This window comes from Aotus nancymaae, unplaced genomic scaffold, assembly GCF_030222135.1.
Source record: "Aotus nancymaae isolate 86718 unplaced genomic scaffold, 86718_ANA_hifiasm-v0.15.2.pri h1tg000059l, whole genome shotgun sequence".
Classification (NCBI taxonomy): domain Eukaryota; kingdom Metazoa; phylum Chordata; class Mammalia; order Primates; family Aotidae; genus Aotus; species Aotus nancymaae.
The window spans coordinates 58,045,863-58,072,005 of NW_026988473.1; the positions used below are offsets into that span (position 1 = coordinate 58,045,863).

The 26,143-nt window shown below is 38.4% G+C and overlaps 1 protein-coding gene across 4 annotated transcripts in view; it reads right to left on the reverse strand.

Moving 5' to 3' along the window:
- The window catches only part of C2CD3 (C2 domain containing 3 centriole elongation regulator), a 155,497-nt gene that overhangs the window by 68,973 nt on the left and 60,381 nt on the right, over nt 1–26,143 (reverse strand). For all 4 annotated transcript variants that reach the window (XM_021675069.2, XM_064365284.1, XM_064365285.1 and 1 more), the window contains 9 exons: nt 22,689–22,807; nt 20,319–20,441; nt 16,817–17,311; nt 14,137–14,288; nt 11,327–11,573; nt 8,621–8,801; nt 7,211–7,394; nt 5,880–6,052; nt 3,850–3,973 (listed from right to left, as the gene is read on the reverse strand). In XM_021675069.2, the coding sequence (XP_021530744.2) occupies nt 3,850–3,973; nt 5,880–6,052; nt 7,211–7,394; nt 8,621–8,801; nt 11,327–11,573; nt 14,137–14,288; nt 16,817–17,311; nt 20,319–20,441; nt 22,689–22,807 (1,798 nt within the window). The remainder of the gene's footprint in view (nt 1–3,849; nt 3,974–5,879; nt 6,053–7,210; nt 7,395–8,620; nt 8,802–11,326; nt 11,574–14,136; nt 14,289–16,816; nt 17,312–20,318; nt 20,442–22,688; nt 22,808–26,143) is intronic.

Below are 26,143 nucleotides of genomic sequence, written 5' to 3' on the forward strand. Positions count from 1 at the left end.
CTGAGGTGGGAGAATCACTTGAACCCAGGAGGCAGAGGTTGCAGTGAGCCGATATTGCGCCACTGCACTCCAGCAGGGGTGACAAGAGCGAAACTCCATCTCAAAAAAAAAAAAAAAGATAAAATACTTATAGGGTGTTGTAAAAGTAACATTAGATAATATATATAAAGGAGCGAACTTGCCTATGGACAGTGAAGGACTCTTAATAGGAAACTTTTAGAGATGGCAGTGAGATGGCAGAAAGACTTGGGCCCCAAGCTGGTCTGAATTCACTCATTCAGTAGTTATTTGCTGGGTATCTGCTCTGTGTGTCATGCCTTGGGCTCATCTCGATATATAGTAGTGAAATAGCCTCAATTCCTTAGCTTTGTGGAATTTAAAGACTACTGGCTATGTCCAAGAAAGTTTCTATTCATTCTGAGCTAAAGATCAGGTGAGTTAGAATATGCAAGTCAATAAGAAGTGCCTACTTTACATAGGCACCAACAATGTATTTTCAGAAAGACCACTGGCAGGTAAGATGAAGACTGGTGTTTCTTGATGAGAAAAGGCTAATTTATAGCATGTGCTATCTAGATAACAGAGTAAGAATTTAAAAGAGGGGTGACTTTAGGACACCAAGAATTCTTTTCAGTAAGAGGCAATGCAAAACTTATCTCTGATTTTACTGGCAAATAAAGGTAGCAATTATGTGTACACGTGGAAGTAATCAGAAAAATCTGTAATTTGTACGATAGTTTGTAGTTTATAAAATGACTTTGCATTTGTTAATTTTTGTACTGATCCTTATAAAAATCAGGGTAGGTATATAAATTTCCATTTCAGATGAAGAAACAGAAGCTCAGAGAAGTGAAGAAACAGAAGCTCAGAGAAGTAAAGAAATCAGCCCAAGATCATACACAGCTAGTAGGAGATGGGAGTGAGTCTAGAAGCCACAGCGTTTCCATTATACCATGCATTGTCTCACATCCTGTGAACCTCTCCCAACCTACCAGAAGAAATGTTGTGTCAGAACTGGCCTGGCTTCTTGCTCTCCCTCTTTGAACATATGACAAAGACCAAATGGGAGATTTGGAACAAACTGCCTGTCATCCAATCTGACTTTCCGCATGAGTCCTCAGACTGAGCAACTATGAGTTTCTGACCTATTATCTGCCCTCTTGGAGATCTACTGAGTATCTAAATTCTGAGTCTGTCTCTGCCAATTAAATACTAGTTAATTTAATGCCATATTGAAGAATTCTGATGTTGGCTGGATCTGAGACTGAGGAGGTACTCCAAATACATAAGTTTCATGCCTCCCTGCCTTTGCACATGTTCTCTTTCACCAAAGTAATTTTCACCCCTTTTGGGGATCTTGATAACTACTGTTCTTCTTTTAAGATTCAGATTTATTTTGAAGGGCTGTGAATGCCAAACTAAGGAAGTTAGACCTTATTATATGGATCAATGATCCCTAAAGAAGCTGTACACAACCTAGGAGGTTCATAGGATAAACTTTATTGGCTATCTTATATATTAAAGTTTTTCTATTCCATGGTATATTTTATAATGTATTTTTGTATATTAGTATAGCAGTACATGAAGATGATTTATAGATGAATAAGTATGTACATATTTGGCTGGGCATGGGGGCTCGTGCCTATAATCCCAGCACTTTTGGGAGGCTGAGGCGGGCGGATCATGAGGTCAGGAGTTTGAGACCAGCCTGACCAACATGGTGAAATCCCATCTCTGCTAAAAATACAAAAAAAAATTAGCCAGGCATGGTGGCATGCGCCTGTAATGCCAGCTACTCAGAAAGCTAAGGCAGGAGAATCACCTGAACCTGGGAGGTGGAGGTTGCAGTGAGCCGAGATCATGCCACTGCACTCCAGCCTGGATGACAGAGTGAAACTCAGTCTCAAAAAAAAAAAAAAAAAAAATTTAAAGGGCATGCTACTTTTTTTAATTAACAGGAATGCATAATTAAAATTATGAGATCACTGCTATCAACAACAGGAAATCATCAAGTTTTAATGTAAGGAAGTAACATGATTAAAAAACTGCTTTACTGTCTTGGTGATGAGATCTGTACCCCAAACCTTAGCATCATGCAATCATGCAATATACCCATATAACAAACCTGTGCATGTACCCCTGTATCTCAAATAAAAGTTGAAATTAAAACACACACACACACACACACACACAACAATAACACACACACACACAAACATCCCAAAAAACCTCAAACCAACCTGTCTTGATATCACCTTCACTAACACTAAGATGTTCTTGGGCAGTAACTGAAAAAGTCTATGCGGAGAATTTAGTGAGGAACAATATTAACTACACTGAGTATCTTATCAGCTCTTCAGCATCAGATCTCACTCAGTAATGCAATTACTTATTTGGAGACCAATAAGTTATAGGTGAACAGTTTGACCTTCAGTTATAACAGGTGAAAAGTTAGGGAGCACTTGTCTGTTTCTTTGTTCAAAGAGTGTTAGTCTGAAGCAGGAGCCTGATCTAGTTCTCTTTCTTACTGGGCCTGGTATAGCCTGTTATATGCTAGAACTATGGTAAGAGGTTAAGAGGACACAGAGGAGCTCAGGCAGTAACTCTGACTAGCAAACTCACAGCCTAGTGGGAGAAAAATGCATGTATGCAATAATTAAAACGGAATATGTGCTATAACCAAGATGTTAACAAAGGAAAAACTACCAACTCTGCCTACATGTGCAAAGAAATAAAGGAAGACTATAAAGATGTTGCAAAGTCTTGAAGGAAATCAGGAGTTTAAGTAGACAAAAGGAAGAAGAACATTCAAGGCAGAGAGAAGTATAAGTAAAGACCTGAAGGAGGTAAGGGAGAGGGCCGTACTGTTTTTCTACAGAAACAGTGTTTCAGGCAGAGAAAACAGTAAGACAAAGGCCCTGAGGGGAAAATATGCTTAGTGTGTTCAGAAGCAGCAAGGGGGTTGTGGCTGGAGTGGAGTAAGCAGAGGGGAGACTAGCAGGAAATGAGATCACAAAGATAGTAGGGGTGGGGGTTAGAATACATGGGATCTCATAGCCATTTTAAGGGCTCTGGCTTTTACTATGAATAAGATCAAATGTAGGCCAGGCACAGTGGCTCATGCCTATAATCCCAGCACTTTGGGAGGCCAAGGTGGGCAGATCACTTGAGGTCAGGAGTTTGAGACCAGCCTGACCAACATGGTGAAACCATGTCTCTACTAAAAATACAAAAATTAGCTGGGCATGGTGGTTGGTGCCTGTAATCCCAGCTACTTGGGAAGCTGAGGCAGGAAGGAAATCACTTGAACCCGGGAGGTGGGGGCTGCAGTGAGCCGAGATCATGCCATTGTAGTGAGTCGAGATCCCACCATTGCAGTGAGCTGAGATCCTACCGCTGCACTCTATCCTGGGTGACAAAGCTAGACTTAAGTGTTCACAGGATCACTGGCTACTATGTTGAGAACAGACTAAAGGGCAAAAGCTGGAAAAATAGGAGGTAGTATTCAGAGACTGAAAGGCGTGAAGTGAGATTACACAGGAGTTGCAGTGATTGGGTATGGCATGGTTTGATGGTAGAGGGTATGACCATAAGACTAAGTGGTTAAGAAAGGCACAGGATAAAATTGTTGGGTGAGGTCAAGGAACTAAGTTGCTAATAACAGTTAAAATAGCAACGTTTGGAGGTGATTTACTCCCTTATATTCTGAAATGCTTTCTTAACAGAAAAAGAAGAGTTGTGGTTAGTGAAATGTAAATTGTACCTAGGAAAGTTTTGCATATCTGGGCATTATTTTATAGTGACTGCAGTGTAAGAGGTCTGAGACTTGCTTGTCTCAAGTGGACTTACTTGGCTGCTGCTTGCAGACCACAGGCTCTGATAATCTGGACTGAGATGGAGACAGTTCGGGCAGCAAGAACTCCCTCTGCTGTTCTTGGACTACGTCTGTACCTTAGGACCACATCCAGGAAACCTGAAGAATGAGGACACAAGGAAAGAAGGTTGGTCAGAAGAATCTCTGTTCTACCAAACCACAGAGGTTTGGTCAGGAAGGAAGAGGATAAACACTACAATGAACAATAACGGCAATGAGAGAATCTGTCCTTGTCAGAAGCACATTCTTCAGGGTTAATAAAGGCTTAACAGGTTGCTAATTTACTTTACTTTCAAGAAATTATGGTTCACAGATTTAATTCCTTGCCAAGATTACACAACTACTGAAGGCAGATCACTGTTCTCAACAACGGGAAATCATCAAGTTTTAATGTAAGGAAGTGACATGATTAAAAAACTGCTTTACTGTCTTGGTGATAGGATCTGTACCCCAAACGTTAGCATCATGCAATACACCCACATAACAAACCTGCACATGTACCCTTGTATCTAAAATAAAAGTTTTTACCCCCAATTATGTTTATAGAATTGAGATGGGCTCTAGCCATCCTCTTCTTAAACTTTCAAAAGGTTTCCACACCTCACATACTTCTGTCACCCTCCTTCCATCACCATCTGAAATATCTTTCTCATGCTACCTTTTCATAAAAACTCTATCATCCTACTGTCACATTTCAGGGAAAGCTTTAAGGAATAACAGAACAAGCTGATAGGGGAAGGTCAGGAGGAACAACTCAAACTTAATCATGGTGACATGAAACCTATTGTTTTGGCAGATACTCTTTTTTTTTTTTTTTTTTTTGAGACAGAGTCTTACTCTGTCACCAGGCGCCAGGCTGGAGTGCAGTGGTGCGACCTTGGCTCACTGCAACCTCCACCTCCCGGGTTCAAGCAATTATCCTGCCTCAGCCTCCCGAGTAGCTGGGACTACAGCCGTGCGCCACCACGCTCAGCTAATTTTTTTGTATTTTTAGTAGAGACGGAGTTTCACCATGTTGGCCAGGATGGTCTCGATCTCTTGACCTCGTGATCTGCCCACCTCAGCCTCCCAAAGTGCTGAGATTACAGGCATGAGCCACCGTGCTCGGCCTGTTTTGGCAGATACTCTTTAGCAAGCATGTACAGCAACTTGATTTAGGAGGCTAAACCTTGTTATCTGATGATAAATTTGGAGGGTATATCATCCTGCTGGAAGCATTAGGATGTAATATCATTCAAATCTCCAAATTCTAATTAACCCCCTCCCAACTTTAAACCCTCGCCTTCTCTTCCCTTACAGTGAATTCCTGGTTCATGTTAACTGTCTTCTACCAATCCCCAATCTGCTCATGTTGGCTTGGAATAATAATTCTCCGAATGTAGCATGTAACACTTAGAATTTATGGCATGAAGGCTTAAAAAACGTTTGCTGAAGTTAAAGGTGAAATGAGACAAACAACATTTATACAGACTCCGTGGAGCTATGAGTTTTCTAGAATTGTACACAAAATTGGCAGTGTATATTCTATACTCATTTTTTCCAAGAGAAGGTGTCTTACAGTTTTCATCAGATCCTCAAAAGGGCAAATACCTCAAAATGTGAAGAATCACTAATTTAGAGAAAAAAGGGATTTTTAAATATATACTATATATTTTATATATTTTTATGTATACTGATTTTGAAAGGAAAAGACAAACTTGTTTTTTTTTTTTTTTTTTTGAGATGCAGTCTCGCTTTGTCGCCAGGATGGAGTGCAGTGGTGTGATCTCAGCTCACTGCAACCTCCACCTCCCGGGTTCAAGTGATTCTCTGGCCTCAGCCTCCCAAGGAGCTGGGACTACAGGCACACGCCATCATGCCCGGCTAATTTTTGTATTTTTTTAGCAGAGACGGGGTTTCACCATGTTGGCCAGGATGGTCTCAATCTCTTGACCTCGTGATTCACCCGCCTCGGCCTCCCAAAGTGCTGGGATTATAGGTGTGAACCAAACTTGTTTTTAATTACCTGATGACTGGTTCCTCAATTCTTTCCTGTCCTCAATCATGGAGGTTAAAGGGAGATTAAAGGTCTGTATTCCCACATCCTCACGATGCTGGGTGGTTACCATAGCACAGATCCTTGATAATGGCAAGGTTCCTTTGGCAACCATCTGGTCTCTCACATTAGGAAAATAGTATCTGTAAACCATAAAAACACAAGTCAGAAGAATTAAGTGATAAATGATTCCGTCTGCCCCAGAGATCAGCCTTCATTACCTGGTTATCTTTGGTGCCTGATTGTTCTGTGTTGGTAGTATGCAGCTATGGTGTCTGGCTAAATTTACTGCTTATTACATGGAGGAGGAACTCCATAAATTATACCCTGAGTTTAGGACAAAGCCCAGCTTCCCACAAGCTTTCTGTTTGAGGTAACTGCACCTGCTTTGAACCTCTGGGGTGGCGGGTGAGCCACTCTTAAAAGCTTCCATTCTGCAGCAGTAAAAGTGGTTCAAAGTGGAGCAGGCCCAATATTTTTCAGGGCTTACTCTCATCTTCATGCTAAGGCCCCTCTAATTGAGCAGGGTAATGAGGATCTGTCAGTACCTACTCTATTTCCTTCTCATGTCAAAACAATCCATTCTTAGATAGCAAAGTTGTAACTAAAACCTAGGTGGTTTTAAAAATCTTTTTTGTACTTGGCTTACAATTAATTGCATTTAGGACAAGGTTCTTGCATGTGGATGGTACTCATCCTTAGTTCTGTTCCTGATGCTGTTTCCTTTCCTCTTGTATTTATACTCTCTTAATCATTTTAGTCGGTTTGTCGGTGGTGCAGATGTAAAGGAGTGGATTGACATCTGTATTTAGGGCAGTATTTTCCTGGAAATCTACCAATGTCTGTAACATTGAGTGGATTTATATTTTATAAAGACTGCTCTTGTGGTGGTGGGAAGAACAGGTTATAAGAAACGAGTTTAGAAGTGGGAGACCAGTTAGGAGGCTATCACAGTCATTTAGAAAACATATGAAAAGGGCCTGAACTAAATAAGGCAGTAAGGGAAGCACAAAAAAGGTGACTGATACGTTTAACACACAATAGGAGGTAAAATGAACAAGACTTCCATTTCCAATGAAAGTGGTAATTAGAAATATGAGATACAATGGCTCACAAAATTCTAATAACAGATTTCAGTAAAAACTGGACAGGAGTCACTGTCTAATCCAAATAATATAAGACAAGGCAGAAGGGGCTGCTTAGCTTCCTTACAATAATTCAACCTAGGCTGGCTAGGAATAGGATGCTTTATGATTGTACACTTCCTTCCTAGGCATAGGACTGTGGTCTCCATACTGTACCTGTACCAGATTTCAAACTGGACTCCACCTCCAGGCACAACGCCCTGTGCAGAGAAGGCACTTAGTAGAAGCCTTTGCACTGGAACTTCAGCTGGCAACAGGAGAGAGTGATGGTGGTCACTATTAAAGATGGGATCCGGAACACAGAGTGTGGTTGCAGTTCTGAAGGGTTTCAGAGTAATTCCTTTGGAAAAGAAAAGCATTTCAGAATAATCCAACACATGACTTAGTGTTTTTTTCTTCTTGCATGTTCTTCCAGTGAATATTACTTAGTAATTCCCTAGTAGCTATGGCTCCTTAAGGTCCCATGCTAATATAGAAGAAAAAGATCCCTTTGCTGATAGACAGTTCATATATTGCCATACAAGGGCCAACAACTGTCCTTTTTTTTTTTTTTTTAAATTATAGCCACTTTAGCGAGTATGAGATGGTATCTCATGGTAGTTTTGATTTGCATTTCCCACAGAAGTAATGATGCTCGGTATCTTTCTATTTGCTTATTAGCTATTTGCATATCTTTGGAGAAATGTCTATTCAGATCATTTGCCCACTTTTTAATTGGTTTTTAAAAATAATTGATTTGTAAGGGTTCCTTATATATTCTGTATATACAAATCTCTTATTTGAACCTCAAAATCAATACTGGCAGTGCTCTGGCAATCATTTTTGAAGATACACTGAATGGCGAAAAATTCAAGTAATCTGGTCTGTTCCCAGGTGAGAAAAAGGTGAGAGTCTGCCTTCCTGTTTTGGCTCTCAGAGATTACCAGAAGATGGTGACAGTAGGGGGCAGTGCAGAGGCTTCCGCTCTGGGTACAGTAGGATGGAGCGTGAATCCCAACCTTGGCATTTGTTAGTGGGGCAGCCCCAAGCAAGTCACTTAATGCTTGTGAATCTCATTTTCTTCTTTCATAAAATAAAGAAAACAGAGTCTACCAGGATAAGTTGTTTTAGAAGTTAAGATAATGACCTATGTGAGATATGTATATGGACATATTTCCCTTAGGAGCAATGGTTCAGTATTCCTTAATTCAGCATTCATAGTGGCTTTACAGAAAATAACTACTATGAGGAATGAGAATGAACACTATATGCATAGATAAGAGTGAGTGGACATGTAAAGGACACAAGATGGGGCAAAATGCAAACAATTGGTAGATCTAGGTAAAGAGTATACAAAAGTTCTTCCTACTGTTTTTACAGGTTTTTGTAAATTTGAAATTATATCAAAATAAAAAGTTACAAAAATAGTTAAAAAATAAAAAAAACTTGGCCTATCTCCTGTTTTACTGCCCAAGTAAGACTAGAAATATTCAACAACACAAAATTCACTCAGGAAAAATAAATTCCTAAGTATAATCCGATAAAATAACCATATAAGAATGAGAAAGCCTAATATCCTAAACCTACCATTTTCAGGGAACTCAGGTCCTTTCAGCACACTGGATTGTGAGTGTTGAACTGGAAAGTGGTACTGGACATAACAATCTGCTTCTCCCCAGACTGTTGCCTGAAAAGTGGTTAGCCCTTGAAGCATCTTTACACAGATCTCAAAGCAGTGCTCCATCAATCCATTTCCTCGGTCCTCTACCTATTAAACGAAGCAGAAACACTGGTGAACTTTAAAGGGTAACTTGCTTAGAATATTCCTGCTTCTCTATGAAGTCTGAATATAGATAAAGAGGTAAGTATAATTAGTTGATACTAAAACACATACTTAATTTTCATTGTGTATAACTCTCACAACTGCTCATTATAATTAGGCTAAACAGGATGTACATCTGACTATGAGACTGGGTCAATATTAGGAAATCTATAAATGTAATTCAGTACATTAATGGAACAAAAAAATGATTAACGCAAATGCTGAAAAGGCATTTGATAAAATTCAACATTTGTTCCAGATAGAAGCTCTTAATTACTAAGAATAGAGTCATTCCCTTCACAGGAAAAAGAATAAATAGTAAATTTAGAATAAATTCTACATTTAGAATAGGAATTAGTACCTGTTTACCTCAAATAGGTACTGTTATATCCAGTTTGCTTCAAATAAGTGCTGTTATGTCCTATTTGAAGCAAACAGGTACTAATTACTATTTCCAAACCAATTGAGGATAATGCCAGGACTGTCCAATAATGGTAAGGACTACTTGGGGAGATAGTGAAAACACTGTTACTAAAGGTAATAATAACAATTAATCACGTATTTATTGAGTATTTACTACGAACCAGGCACTATACCAAAGACCTCACCTTTATTAGATAATTTAACATGCAGAGCTAGTAACAGTGGAACCAGGTTTAGACTTACATAGTCTGACTCCAGAGCCAGTGTTCTTTATCCCTATTCTATAGAGCAGATATTAGACAATGAAATTATTCAGGAAAATTCAAAGGGGGAATTCAGGATTCCAGGTAAGAGTTGAGACTATATGATATATATGTGTTGAATATTTTAACCACTAATCCAAAAAATCTAGAACAGAGATTGTATTAAGGTCTTTTCTTTGAAATCTCAAAATATATTTTAGCCATACCTGCTCAAAAATTTTCCTTAGCAAAACAGAGAACTTGCAATTTGACTCCCTGAGGCAAAAACATTGGGAAAAAAAATCTCTCAGAGTCACAACAGCTACTTAATTTGGCTTTATAGTATTATAGTAATTCTACACTTCAGTTCTGCAAATGGTGAATTGGATGAGAGACATGAGTATAGGAGGAAAAACAATTGTTTTTATAGATATATAATCCCACAGGTAAATCTTCCAAGGATTTCCTCAGTGCTTGTAGTGAGAAACATTTTCTAACCTTTAGTAAGGAATTTAACAAAATCTGAGTCTACACTGCAAGGTGAGAGGCATATAATGCCTAAACAGACTTGGGGAAATTAAGATGATTTTTCTTTATTTGTGCTTTTATGTAATTTTCAACTTGAAAAATACAATTATCTATTGACAAACAGTAATACCTAACAAATAACTGGCTGAGCATGGTGATTCATGCCTGTAATCCCAGCACTTTGGGAGGTTGAGGTGGGAGGATCACTTGATGTCAAGAGTCAAGACCAGCCTGGCCTGGGCAACATGGTGAAACCCCATCTCTACTAAAAATAGAAAAATTACCAGGCACAGTGGTGGGTGCCTGTAATCTAAGGTACTTGGGATGCTGAAGTGGGAGAATCCCTTGAACCTGGTTGGTAGAGGTTGTAGTGAGCTGAGATGGCACCACTGCACTCTAGCCTGGGAAACAGAGAGAGACCTCACCTCACCTCAAACAAACAAACAAAAATATAACAAATAACTAAGAAAAATTTACAGTAAATAAACTATAACTATAACTATTTTCCTAATAGTTCTTTCCCTGCTAGAGACATTTAAATATGTCATTTGGGTTCAGACTTAAAAATATAACATTCTTAAATGGTATGGATACTGAGATTTGGCTGTAATAGTAAAGACAACAAATATAAGATAACAGTAGTACATGATACAGTGGAATAAAGACTGAACTTGAAGTTAGAAGACCTGTGTCTGAATTCCAATTCTCTCATTCTTAGTTATGTGACCCCGGACAAGTAACCTAACCTCTTTGATTCTGTCTTATCACCTATAAAAGAAAATAACAATGACCCACTTCATATAGTTGTTAGGAAAATAAACACGAGAATGTATGTCAGTGTGCTTTTTCAGCTGGACAGCACAATACAAAAACAAATTACTTTTAAATTACTAGTAGATAAGCAGGCACTTAACAGTGATTTTCCAGCCTGGACTCAGCCAATAAGCAGAGTAAGATTTTGCTGGCTTACATTTGGGATCACTCTCCATTCCCAATTTTTTTTTTAAAGGTAATTAAGCTGGTAAATTAGATAATTAAGATTTGGTTGTTCAATTGGATTTTCTTTATAAATTCAGGGAGCTAAAGGGACATAGAGATCCATTTAAACCATAACAGAAAATTACCAATGATTCCTTTGATTTATAGCAAGCACTGGAGCGCACATTATGTTCTTTTGATGAGGCTTTCATGACAGAAATAAAGGATCTGGGCAATAAATTCACTAAAATATGCAAGAGAAAATGAAATAATGACTTTGTAAACCATAGCATTTACTACCATAGCAACAGAAGCTACAGTTGGCTGGTCCAGGAAATGGGCTGGCCTACGGCTGAAGGGAGGGAGTGTTCCTTCTTCATTCTTTAATCTTTGTAGCGCCATTATTTGATCTGAAGAACCCATAGCTAGAAAGACTCGAAGACTCCCATTTTGGTGGCCTGAAAACACATCAATCACAGGCATGTAGCGGTCGACAGCAACAACTGGGTACTGGGCATCCAGTAGCAGGCGAGAAATCTTAGGATCTCTAGAGGGGGAGAAATTGTGAATAAGCAAATAACAATCATCAATCATATCATAGAGTTGTTTTAGTTCTTTCTTGACTCATTTTTTCAGTTTGTTAAAAATAGATCTGAAACTAGAAAAGTTATAGTGTTTTAAAAAATATGTGAATCGAGGCGGGGTGCGGTGGCTCACACCTGTAATCCCAGCACTTTGAGAGGCTGAGGTGGGTGGATCACGAGGTCAGGAGTTCAAGACCAGCCTGGCCAACATGGTGAAACCCTGTCTCTACTAAAAATACAAAAATTAGCTGGGTGTAATGACAGGCGCCTGCAATCCCAGCTACTTGGGAGGCTGAGGCAGGAGAATCGTTTGAACCCAGGCAGCAGAGATTGCAGTGAGCTGAGATTGTGCCACTGCACTCCAGCCTGCGTGACAGAGTGAGACTCTGTTTAAAAAAAAAAAAAAGTGGATCTGTCAGTAACCAACCAAATAAAAATTACCAGGCAGAGAAGTTCAAAATGTAGCAATTTGAAGGCAGGGAATGCGTCTGATGTGTCTTTGTAGCATTATGGCCCCAAGTCCAGTGTCTGTGATCTGAGCAGTATCTCATGGAGCTTTACTAAAGTGCATTATTTTACAGGGAGGAAGTGTGGTCAACTAGGAAGAATGTGGACTTTCCTGTTTGACAGATAAGATTTGGATAGTATTACCAATATCTGCCATCTACTGAGTGCTTAGTATGTGATAGGCATTTTATAATGTTTCTAATCCTTCTAATGATGTAAAGGTTGACATTATCCACTATTAATGGATGAGAAAAGCTATATTTAAAGAGGTTAAGTAACAGCTAAGGATACACAGCTAGTAGGAGGTTAAGTTGGGATTCAAGCTCTGATAAATGATTTATATCACCATGCTGAATCTTAGTTCTGCCACTTACTTGCTGTGTGACTCAAGCAATTCATTTAACATTTGAGTCTGCTTTGTCATTTGTAAAATGTAGGCAATGAAAAAACTTCCATCAAAGGGTGGTTGTTAGGACTAAACTGAGATAATATATAAAATACCAACTATGATGTTTGGTACATGGAAAATGCCCAATAATTGGTAGCTACTATTGTTTTACACACTCTCAGCAAAGAATGAGATCTAATGGAATGAGAAGTGAAGTGGAAGAAGGGTAACACCAGACCAAACTAATATAATTTAAGAAATAAAGGAAAACTAATAGCCCACAGCAGACAGTGGCATCCATGATTCCAGCAGGATTCCTTAGCCTGGCCATGATTTCCAATGTTACTGTTGTAAGTATTAATACTTAACTGCTCACAGAAGGTATATCCATGTATTTTCTCTCTGGATCTTCATGATTATTCCACAAGAGAGATAGGGAATCTACTATCACCCTCACTTTACAGATGAGGAAAGAAAGTCAGAGAGGTTAAGTGACTTTTGCAAGTTAAAGGACAAATTCCTTCATTTGTAAAATAGGGATAATAATAATATTTTATAGGGTTATAGTAAAGTTCAGATGAACTAATGCCCACAAAGGTGCTCTTTGTAAAATGTAAAACACAACATTTAAAACACAGAACTGGCCAGGCGCAGTGGCTCACGCCTATAATCCCAGAACTTTGGGAGGCTGAGGTGGGCGGATCACGAGGTTAGGACATTGAGACCATCCTGGCTAATATGGTGAAACATTGTCTCTACTAAAAATACAAAAAATTAGCTGGGTGTGGTGACAGGCGCCTGCAATCCCAGCTACTCGAGAGGCTGAGGCAGGAGAAATGCTTAAACCTGGGAGGTAGAGGTTGCAGTGAGCTGAGATTGTGCCACTGCACTCCAGCCTAGGTGACAGGGTGAGACTCTGTCTCAAAAAAAAAACCCAAAGCAAAAAAACACAGAAGTATGAGAAAGCTGCTAGGAAAGAGGCCAGTGCTAAAATAATTAAAAATCAGATTCTTGAGTCAAAATAAAAAAGGAACAGTTTGTATCGAGGAATGAAATAACATTCAGGTTAATCAATACCCCACCTATGTGTTAAAAGTAAGGTGGAGTAATTAAACCCGAAGGTCTAAAAGATAATATTCATTATAGAAAACTTGCAAATAGCCGGTGTGAGCAATAGTGAAGTTCTGTGACAGAATGGTAAACCACTAGTTTTGTGAGGTGGTAACTTTTGGCAGTAGAGCTTTTTGGTGAAGAGCGTGGACTCCACAGCCATGCTATTTTAGGTCCTAACCCTCTACTTTATGATATATGTGACAAGCAATTTAACTTCTCTGAGTCTCTGTTAACTCATCTGTACAAAAAAGCAAATTAAAGTACCTGCCTCAGAGGGTTGTCAAAAAGATTAAACAACTTGATGTATGAAAGGTTTTCAGTATAGTGCCTGAAACATGGTAAGCAATATCTGTAAGACTGCTTTAGAACAGGAGAAAGAGCAGCAACTGTGGTGGAATTGAAAAAAGTCTTTCAAGGAGTTACTGGGCTATTCATGTTTGCAAATCAAAAGAATTCCTTTTCAGTCCATACAAAGTTAAAGATGCAAAATAAAGAACACTCCAAAAGTTCCCATTTACTTGAATGACATGTAAAACTGGTGGAGGGGAAGTTTCACCAGCCCGAGCAGCTTGTCCTGTCCTGGGCTCCACACCTTATTCCAAGTTTCAATTACCATCACGTTGTTCTTAAGCCTTTCCAGGTATGTGGAAGACAGAGAGACAGGAATCACCTAGGAGAGAGGAACAACCAAAACAAACAAAAAACTCAAACCTGAGACAAATATTAACTTATACTTTCATTCAATAAGCATTTACCAAAAGCCTACTGTTAACACACAGTGTTATGAGCTACAGACATACAAATAAAACTTACTAGCAGTCTGCTGTTAGAGACTAACACATAAAGGCCAGATACAAAACAGTGAGTTCTCTGATGACAAAGCTGATACAGGTGGAGCTTTGAGGACACAGAGAAGGTTGTTAGATATGTCAAACATGGTGCCTGCCAAACCCTTTCTAAGGCAAAGTGATCCTCTAGTAAATCCCACAGAAAGAAAGATGTTTTTGAAACAAGTATGCACTGACTTGACAAGAGTTGAGTATTTTATCAAAGGGCAGCCAATCCACTGTCTGGATAGCATTTAATAAAATGGCCAAGTGCCAAAAGCTTTGCATAACAGGTGTCACAGTAAAGAGCAAAGCCAACTGTTCCTCTGGAAATCTGAAGTGATAAATTCATATTTGAACATGTTTGAATTCGTTCTTTCATTTACACATCTTTATTGAATACCTAGTACATACCAGGCAATGTGTTAGCTGTCAAGTGTGTTCAATGTAAAATTACTTCAGAACTGGCCAGCCGGTAGTTGAAAAGGACAAGTCACAGAGAGAACCAGAGATCTAAGCCAAGAGCAGCTTTGTCAAATTAGTGGTAGAATCAAGGGCTCACCAATTTGAAGAAACCCAAGCTGTAGGGACAACTGTAATAGTAGAAGGGAGATCGACCCCAATGTTGAAACCAATAGAAAACATAAAAGGCAAAAAGGGTGAAATTAGAAGAGGGATGATGAGAGGAAGACACCAGAAGAACAGAGCAGAGCTACTTCTGTATCCACCCAAGGAACACTTGGTGGACACAATCCTAATGTTTGTATCTGAACACATTTCTGTTTCTTGAAACCAAAAAAAGTAAAACTAACATAGCAACCTAACCTCCAAATAAGGAAGTTGCAGGCAGCTTCTGGGACAAAGCAACCTTAAATCTCAAGGATGAGCAGGAGTTAACTAACACAAAAAACTCCACTTAAGTGGTGTCGTGAAGGCTTAAAGGAAATTCAAGGCAGAAGAAAGAACACATATAAAGATACAGAAGTAGCAGAGAATATGCAGGAAACTCTAAGTAGCTGAGCACAGCTATCTAGTATGAAGGGAAGAATGCAGGAGTTGAGAATGGAGAAGTACATATAGTCAGTTTCCAAAGGGTCTTGGATGCCAAGGATTTGCATTCCATCTTGAAGGACATGGGGAATCACTGAAAGGTTTTAAGCAGGGAAGTAAAATGTCTGGGTTAGTGCTGTAGAAAGGTCATTCTCATTGGTACATATAGGAGGGAATGCACAGAAAGAGAGATCGGAAACAGCTAGACTGGTCTGAAGGCTATTTGGAAGGAGGGTGAGGGTTTGAATGGAAGTAGTGGAAGTGGAGTGAAGGTAAAGGGATGTGTTCCAGAGATAATTAAGTTCATAGTATCTATTGGACTTGGTAAATAATTACACATGAAAGAGTCAAGGACAACTAACAGGTTCTACTTAGGTGCTGAGTAAATTATAATATGAATTAGGGCAGACAAAAAGAGGAAGAACAGATTTGGAAGGAGAGAAAAATTCAGATTTAAACATGTTTGAATTCGTTATTTCATTTACACATCTTTAGTGAATACCTAGTATGTGCCAGGCAATGTGTTAGGTGCCCAGTGTAAACTGCTTCTGAGATATCCAGGTGGTAATGACTAGAAGGCAGTTAGATACAGAAATCTCAAACTAAAGGGAAATGTCTGGCTTATATAGAAGTGTAGATGTGGAAGTTATCTTCATAAAAATGACTGTTGAAGCTGTGTGACTAGATGTGATGACCATGGGGGAAAGTGGTTTGATTTGGACGAGCGCCAGCAATAGAGTAATGAGTGGAAGCACCAACAATTAAAGGAAGAAGTACTAGGGTTACTACACTTTTCCTGGTTTTCCTCCTGGCCCAATGACTGAAAAAGAACAGCTTCCAGTGAGGAAGAAAATAAGACAGTAGAGTTACAAAAACCAAGAAAGAAAACAATTTAAGCACCCCATTATACAGAGAAATCAAGTTAAGATGAATATTGAAGTAAATAGAAGAATAAATGAGAGTGAGAAGAAATATATAAAATAAAATAATAAAGAAGGAGAGACTAGAGAATGATGAGGAGGTTTAACTGATCAAAGGCTTAGAGGAAGCAGAAAGGAATAGAATCCCAAAACTCAGGCAAAAGAAACAGTGAGAAACCATGTGAACTAAGACAGAATAGAAATAAAGACAAAAAGTTTTAAAATGTTGACAATGTCTTTCCCTCTTCCCACCCAACAGTAGGACTGAATCTCTATGCCAGATAATTACAAAGGTTCCTTCTAGTCTGAACATTCTAGATTTTCATATGAAATTATGATTTGGGAAGCATTTGTCTCCCACCCCTATATTCCTTTAATGGATATGGAATGTACAAAGTTACCTGAGAAAAGTTAAAGACTGGTTGTGTTGTGCCCCATGCGATGACAGATCTGGTGGCTTCCTCCGTGCGGAAGAGTTTACAATTTAAATAAACATTGCATGGTGGTTGTTTCTCAGATTCTCCAATAATAAAGTCTTTCCCATCTGGCACCATCAATAGCACATGCAACAGTAAAGCACTCTCTATTGTTGACTCATTTGTCTGACTGACTAAATTATGGGAGGCTGGCATAGCCATGAAGGTTGAAGGATATCGTGCTATAGGGCTTGGTGACTTTCGGTCGGGGAGCACCAAGTTCTGTGCTTTCTTTGCAGTTTCCTCATGAATTTGATTTAAGTTTTGTAGATTTTTGGTACAGGTCTTATCTCGGTTAAGTTCTGGCAGTGCCTTATTTGGACTTGCAGGAGCACAAAGTGGGGTATAATGGGGGTCGTCACTTAACTTAGTATTGACACCAGTGAAATCTTTGTTATCTGTAACAAGCTCCATGGTTACCTATAAAACACAAAAGAAGAGTCAATAAGAATGTCCTTTTGAATTGGAATTAGAATTTTCAGGCTGGAAACAACATCAGATTATTAGGAAATGAATTAACTCATCCTTAGACACTCTAATAGTAAGAATACTAACAGAATGCATATACATTAACTTGCCAGACTAAGAAAAACTAGACAGATCATTTATCAATAACAAAAGATGAGCCTGGAAGATCTAGTTATGCCAGAATATAAGAAAGTTCCCAGAAAAGGATGGAGACATGTTTAAAGGACCCAGAATCCAGTTGAAGAGGCTCCTCCTGACTAAATCTAGGCAATTTAAGCATCAGAGTGAATAACAATAATAGATTATAACCTATTGAATAATATAAGAATCTATGAATCCATCCTGATAAATATGGGAGAAGAAATAGCTCCTCTGTATAGAGTGCCAATTAATAAATGCACAAGAGACGGTAGAGTCAGATATCACCATTTGACAATCATCACAGTAATAAATGATTCAAGTTAATCCCAGTGGAGGAATATTCTTCAAAATAGCTGGCTTTAGTTTTAAACAATATCAACATATTGAAAAATAAAGAAAGGCTGTGGAACTGGTCCCAACTAAAGGAGATTAGAAAGATCTGACAAAATAATAATCCTGGACTAGAAAAAAAAATTGCTATAAAGGAAGGCATTGGTATAATTTGTGAAATTTCAGTATAGACTATAGATATAGTATCAATGCTATGCTGACTTTTATAACTCTAGAGTATTGTGCATGATGATGTGCTTGTTCTAAGGAAATACATAAAATATAAACTAAAGAATTTAAGGGGAAAGAGGCATGTTGTCCAACTTACTCTCAAATAGTTCAGAAAAAATGTGTATGTACATGTATGGAGGAGGAGATAAACGAACAGAAGGAGAGAGACAGAGAAGAGGCAGACAGACAATTATAAAGAAAATGTGACAAATAGTAAGAATTGGTGAGTCTGAGTAAAGGGTATTAAAAAAGTTTAAATGGCTGGGCGCGGTGGCTCATGCCTGTAATCCCAGCACTTTGGGAGGCCGAGGAGGGTGGATCACAAGGTCAAGAGATCGAGACCATCCTGGTCAACATGGTGAAACCCCATCTCTACTAAAAATACAAAAAATTAGCTGGGCATGGTGGCGTGTGCCTGTAATCCCAGCTACTCAGGAGGCTGAGGCAGGAGAATTGCCTGAACACAGGAGGCAGAGGTTGCGGTGAGCTGAGATCGTGCCATTGCACTCCAGCCTGGGTAACAAGAGCGAAACTCCATCTCAAAAAAAAAAAAAAAGTTTAAATGTTAAAAAGTAAAAAAAGAGAAGGTATGTAGGATAAATGATGAATTTGCAGAATGGAAGTGGTCACTAACTGTTAGGAGACTCAATTACTAGGGGTAAAAGGTTCTTGCTGTTCCTTTGATCTGAAATCCATAAATGTTACACAGCAAGGTTCTTTTGCTCTATTGAAAATAGACAGCAATGTATCCAGAATAGTACTTCTCTCAAAAGAGCTAGAACAGAAAAAATTTCTAGTTGATCAATCCTATTTATAACCCCTTTCTGATTTTAAACTTGTAGTCTAGAATGAATCAGGCAGGCTACAACTATAACTTGGATAGCAAAAGAGTAAGGTGATGTTAATTTTTTGCAATAATAATTGCATAAGTTTTTAAAGCAAAGTAATATATACTAAGACCAAGAAGAGACAGAAGGCTTTCAAGAAGAAAGGGCAGTATGATAATCAATAACAAAAACACAGAGGCATGAACCAGCATGACACCTTACTGATTCTTTACATAGTGTGATATAGTTATTGGTAGAGAAGCTATAATAGAGAAGGCTGAAACTATAGGCCAGGGTCATATAGTAAGCCTTGTACTTTATCCTTAGAGTGATTGGGAGCCATCACAATGTTTTAGGCATGACTGTGATGATTTTTTTTCTTGCTCTGTCGCCCAGGTTGGAGTACAATGGTGCAGTCTTGGCACACTGCAACCTCTGCCTCCTGAGTTCAAGCGATTTTTGTGCCTCAGCCTCCTGAGTAGCTGGGATTACAGGTGCGTGCCACCACTCCCAGCTAATTTTTGTATTTTTAGTAGAGATGGTGTTTAGCTATGTTGCCCAGGCTGGTCTTGATCTCCTGAGCTCAGGCAATCTGCCCACCTTACCCTCCCAAAGTGCTGAGATTTCAGGTGTGAGCTACTGCACCCGGCTGATTTTTAAAACTCACCAGGACAAAGCTATACTGAAACCATTCAGATTCTGCCATTGCACCTGAATACAAGGAAATAACCTTCTCTCCATTGAATTATATATCAGAATTCATTCCATTAGGCACATTTAGTTACTTCTCACCTTCTTTATTACAATTACTCTAGTCTAAGCCACCATCAATCATCTCTTTTCAGGACTAATGCCACAGCCCATTTTCCCTCTTTCCTCTTGCAATCTATTCTCCACACAGTAATTTTGTAAAATGGAAATCAGATGATGTCACTCCCATGCTTCAACATCCTTTCCTTGGCTCTTAGGCTAAAATCTAAATGTTTTACCTTTACCTACAAAGCTCTGATGATAGGGCTTCTACCTGACCATTCGACCCTACTTTCTACCACTCTCTTTCTTGCTTACTATCCTCTGGCAACATTCTATCCCTTGATGACTCCAAGCCCAGTCCTGCTTTAGGGCTGTTGCACCTGTTATTCTCTCTGGAATGATTCTCTGTGCTTTCTACTTTCTCCTCTTATTCTTCAGCTCTCACCTTCTATGTCACCTCCTTAGAACGATCTTCCCTGACCACCATCTCTACTTTCTCCCAGGTACTATCACATCATACCATTTATTTCCTTCATAGCACTTCCACTGCTCTATTTCAAGAGATGCTACACAAGATCAAACACCTTGCTTTTCTTGTTCACTGCTATATCCTCAGTGCCGGCCAATAATGCATACTCAGCAAAAACTTCTGATTTTCTGAATGTATATCTACATACCTTGAGGGGGCCAAATGGAGTCTGACCATTTTCCTGTTGCACTGGAAGTTGGTCACTGAAAGAAAGCAGCTCTGATTGAATGACAGCTCGTAAAGAAAGTGATGCAGATCCAATGACTTCTGGCTGAGGAAGAAAGGAGAGAGAACATTTGGGTTAAATTAAAGAGAAGCCACAGGGGATCTTAACTGAAGTGACAACATATGATAGCTTATAAAGGAAACCATGCAGGAAGTAAAAAACTTAATTATCTGACTAAGACAGTTCTAAGTGAGATCCCACATTCTGTCATATTTTGGTCTCTCTTCTGGCTTTTGCTACTTCTCTCTGTAAGATTACAGAGGGGTTCATAAGCTACAAAGTGGTTGGTAGATTATCTTTTTCTATCACTAAGAGTTAATTCTTGCTCAAAATGTTCAACTTCACTATTAAAAATAAAAAATAAAAATTAGATATCACAAATTTTTGCTCTTAAGACTAGGGAAATTATAAAATTTAATATATCTAATGTTATCAAGGCTATGGAGAAACAAGAGGTTGTCATATGAGTAAAGCTGGAAATATAAACTGGCAATATACTTTTGGATGGCAAATTTGGTAATAATATTAAAAGCTTGAAATATTTATGCTCTTTGGCCCAGTAATTGGTCTCTGGGAATTTGTACCAAAGAAATAATAAACAGACCAGGCGCAGTGGCTCATGTCTGTAATCCCAGCACTTTGGGAGGCCACGGTAGGCAGATCACCTGATGTCAGGAGTTCAAGACCAGCCTGGCCAACATGGTGAAACCCCGTCTCTACTAAAAATACAAAAATTAGTTGGGCATGATGGCAGGCGCCTGTAATCCCAGCTACTCAGGAGGCTGAGGGAGAAGAATCGCTTGAACCCAGGAGGCGGAGGTTGCTGGGTGAGCTGAGACTGTGCCATTGCACTCCAGCCTGGGCAACAAGAACAAAACTCTGTCTCAAGAAAAAAAAAAGAAGAAAGAAAGAAATAATAAACAATGCATAAAAAGCTTATATACAAATATGTACATGTTAAAAGTAGTTAACAGTAATATATACCTAGCTGTCCAATAATCAGGAAGTATTAAGCTAACTACATAGCACATTCATATGATGGTATAACATATAGCCATTAAAATGATATTTACTAAAAGTTTCTAATAATATTATTTATTATAATGTTTGATGAAAGTAGCATATTAAGTCATATATATCATAAGCCTTCAAATACTTGCACAATTGTTTGGAAAACATTAAATAGATATTTTTAAGAAAAATGAATAAAAATCCTCAAGATGCTAAATGATAAAAAGGAAGAATAAAAACTACACATAAAATTATACAACATATTGTATTCATTGGAAAAAGACAATGGAGATAGGGATAAATGTTAACAATAGTTATTTCTTGGTGACAGAATTAGAGGCAATTTTTGCCTTTTAAAAAATATTTTTCAAGTTTTCTACAAAAACATGTAAAACTCTTTCCTAATTAGAAAAAAAATGCTAGTAACTACGTATAGGGAAATGATTCAATGTAACTATATTGAAATGTTAGTAGAGTTTATCTTGAGGTTATGAAATTATGTGACTTTCCTGCCCTTCCTATTTTGCTATAATTTTCCAAAAGGAACCTGTATTCCACATGTCTTCTGAAAAAAACAAAAGAAAACAAGACGTTCTTCATGCTATCCATACCAAATAAGAGGTCAAAAGATTATAAAGACTATTGTTTTACTGAAGGAAGTAAAAACTGTTTATAGTTTATTGATTAATGTTATGCTAGCTGTAAGCAATTTTATAAACTTGGAATTAGTTGATCAAAACTGCCACTCACAACTGTATTATTTTGGGCTTGGATACCTTATGTATTCTGCCTGCAAACAGGAAGTAGAATCTCAAATTAAGGCTAATAGCCTGTATCAATATAGTTACCTCTCTCTAGAAGGAAACAGCACAATAAACAGGTTAAGAACTTAGGATCTAAAGACAGCAGATTTGTGATGGTGTCCTGGCTCTGTCTTTTATTAGACTGAGTGATCTTAGACATGTAATTTAACTAAATCTGTCTATTCATCTGTAAAATGAAGGTAATAATGTACCTAATTCACAGAGTTGTGGTGATTAAAACTGATAGCATGCTCGTGTAGAGCCTTTAGCATTATATCTGGCCCAGGACAAACAGCAGAGATTAGTAGTAGTAGCAGTAGTAGTAGTAATAATAATAACAACAATAATAATAATAATAATGGATTATTAGTACTGCCTGCATCTGAAGAAATTCCCAGTTTAGGCATGAATATAATTTTAGGTATGCTCCAAATCCCTGGTGTGAAGGTAAGGTAAAGGCCAAAATCACTCGAAGTACCTTTTTCTGTGGAGTTTTCTTTGCATAAATTTGGAAAGTAAGGTTGGAATTCCACCAGTGGTCTATCATTGGGCCACCAAACTGTACTGGAAACATGAATCGCTGCTGGAACTTCACCTCTGTAAGGAGAACCAGACACACAGACACATGTCACACCACCCAACTGGAGTCATCATGAATGCATGCCTTGATACCACCTGCTTCCCTTTAAAATCTCCTGCAGGAATCTAGTCAGTGTGATTCCACAAAAAGTGTTAGGGTTGTAGGATTGAATGAGCAGGGACAAAGAGAAAACCCTAGAGATAGTACACAGAAGACAGGTAGTGCTATGTTGCTCTGATTTGCTATGAGAAATGAATGCCAACCATATGAGTACTGGATGTGTAAGGAGACATATCTATATACTTCACTGGGTTTTAGGTAATAGGATGGTTTTTAAAAGACAGCTTGGTAGGTAGTGTACTAAAAGAAGGGGGCTGGCTGGAGGTGGAACAATGAGGGATAAACAGAAGAATGGAATAAAAACTACAATAACAAAAATAAGTTTATCTTCTGGACACTCCTACTGTCACAAACAAGGTATCAGGTACTGATGTTAGTTAGCAGTGTCAGGTGAAGTGGAGTCTGTCTCTTGGGTGGAAAGGAAGGGGTTTCTGCTGTAACTATAAGTGTAAGTGGACAAAATGATGGTGGTATTTGAGTTTGTGCTCATGGCTATGGAGTTTTGACTGGTAAATAAAAATAATTTGAGTCCAGAATCAAAGAATATAAGTTAAAGTGCCAGTTCTATTACTTACTATTACTTACCACCTCAGAAACAATTTATCACCTATAAACGATCTTCCTGTCCATTCATCGCTAAGGCCCTTAAAACTGAGCATGAATCTGAAGAATCCTCACAAGAGGCCCAGTTATGAAGAGAATCTGCTATTTTTGGCATTCATTCAAATTTTAACCTACTGATTTCTCTCTCTATTCATCTCTGGTCATTTTTTTTTTTTTTTTGAGACAGAGCCTTGGTTTGTTGCCTAGGCTGGAGCACAGTGGCGCAAACTCAGTTCACTGCAACTTCCACCTCCCGGGTTCAAGAGATTCTCCTGCCTCAGCCTCCCAAGTAGCTGGGACTAGAGGCGTGTGCCACCATGCCCAGCTAATTTTTTTTTTTTTTTTTTGTATTTTTAGTAGGGACAGGGTTTTACCATGTTAGCCAGGATGGTCTCGACCTCCTGGACCTTGTGATCCACCTGCCATGATCCGCCTGCCTCAGCCTCCCAAAGAGCTGGGATTACAGGCGTGAGCCACCGTACCCAGCCCATCTCTGGCCATATTAATTTGTGAGTCTATACTTTTCTTGGCATTCTTGGACAGGATCTGGACCTTGCTATGTGGATCAATGTACAGGAACTATGAACAAAAGGTCTGGGCCCAGGAAGCCCACATCCACTAGATCAGTTTATTTGGTTGCCCTACCTGGGAAAGGGAAGTACACACCTCATTGGTGTGTTGGTAGGATCAACTGAGGTAATAAAGGAAAAAGCACTTTGAACATTGTAAAATTCTTTACATATAAACAGAATCCTATTTCAATTTCTCTTACTACCTAGGTACGTTCTTGCACTGTTAGTATATTTCTCACATAATTCTCTGCTTCTTAAGCTCATTATTTTTACCACTGAAAGTGGGTTAAGGCAGTAAGTGAAGAAGAAATTCATGTAAATAGCTTGCTAAAAGTGTCCCAGAGAAGATTTTTTTCAAGAATTGAAAGGGATCCAGATGAATACCTAGTCTAATCCATATTATTGTTAAGAGGGGCCCAGAGGTAAGAAAGTGATTTTGCCTAAGGCGCATGATTCATCTGTGGTGTAATCAGAACTAGAATCCAGTCTTGCAATTCTTGGCTCAATGCTTATTTCACATTTCCCATATAATCCTTCTCAGAAAAACATGGAGAGAATCAATCACTTTGGTCAACAATAATAATAATGTTTAAGAAACAATATAGATTAAGCACATTTGGAATCAAAATGGAGCTAGGTTGAAATTCTAGTTCTACCATAAACTAGCTGTGTGATCTCATATAAGCTACTTAATTAATTTATGTCTCAGTTTCCTCTTTTCTCATCTGTGAGTTTCCTCTTTTCTCTTTGTGTCCTGATATGCAAAACTTCCTAAGATATAAGGTTAAAGCCAAGGTGCACAACATTGTACTGGCTGAGCAGCCAAAAATGCAAAATCTGAAATGTTCCAGAATCCAAAATTTTCTGAGTGCCAATATGATGCCACAGTGGAAAATATCATACCCTACCTCGTGATGGGTCACAGTCAAAATGCTGTGAAAACTTTATTTCATGTATAAAATTATTTAAAATATTGTATAAAATTACCTTCAGCCTATGCGTATAAGGTCTATATGAAACATAAGTAAATTTCATGTTTAGATTTGGGTCCTATTCCCAAGATATCTTATCAATGTATATGCAAATAATCCAAAATCTGATAAAATCTGAAATCCTAAATACTTCTGGTTACAAGTATTTTGAAGAAAGGACACTCAACTTGTGTATGGTGTACTAACACTTGCAGAAACAGAAGGAACAGGAGGCAGGGGAAGGAATAAACCAAGCTTGTCGGACCTGTGATCCCACATGTGGCCCAGGACAGCTTTGAAGGCAGCCCAACACAAATTCATTAACTTTCTTAAAACATTATAAGATTTTTTGTGATTTTTTTTTTAAAGTTCATCAGCTATAGTTAGTGTTAGTGTATTTTATGTGTGGCCCAAGACAATTCTTCCAATGTGGTTCAGGGAAGCCAAAAGATTAGACACCCCTGGAATAAACATATTTTCTGGTATCTGTCCATCTATCTATCTATCTATCTATCTATCTATCTATCTATCTATCTATCTATAATGGCTTAAGGAAGGATATAAAAGCAGCAACATTGTTTGTCTGCAAGGATGCAACCTTGGAATTTTGAACCATGTGAATGGATTATCTAGTTCGAAAAGGAAACAAAACAAAGCAGAGTAAAAATTTTAAAATCCCACGTTATCCTGTTTAATAAATGGTGTTGGGAAAACTGGCTAGCCATGTGCAGAAAGCAGAAACTGGACCCCTTCCTGACACCTTACACTAAAATTAACTCCAGATGGATTAAAGACTTAAACATAAGACCTAACACCATAAAAACCCTAGAAGAAAACCTAGGCAAAACCATTCAGGACATAGGCATAGGCAAGGAGTTTATGACCAAAACACCAAAAGCATTGGCAACAAAAGCCAAAACAGACAAATGGGACCTAATCAAACTCCACAGCTTCTGCACAGCAAAAGAAACAATCATTAGGGTGAACCAGCAACCAAAAGAATGGGAAAAAATTTTTGCAATCTACCCATTTGATAAAGGGCTGATATCCAGAATCTACAAAGAACTAAAACAGATTTACAAGAAAA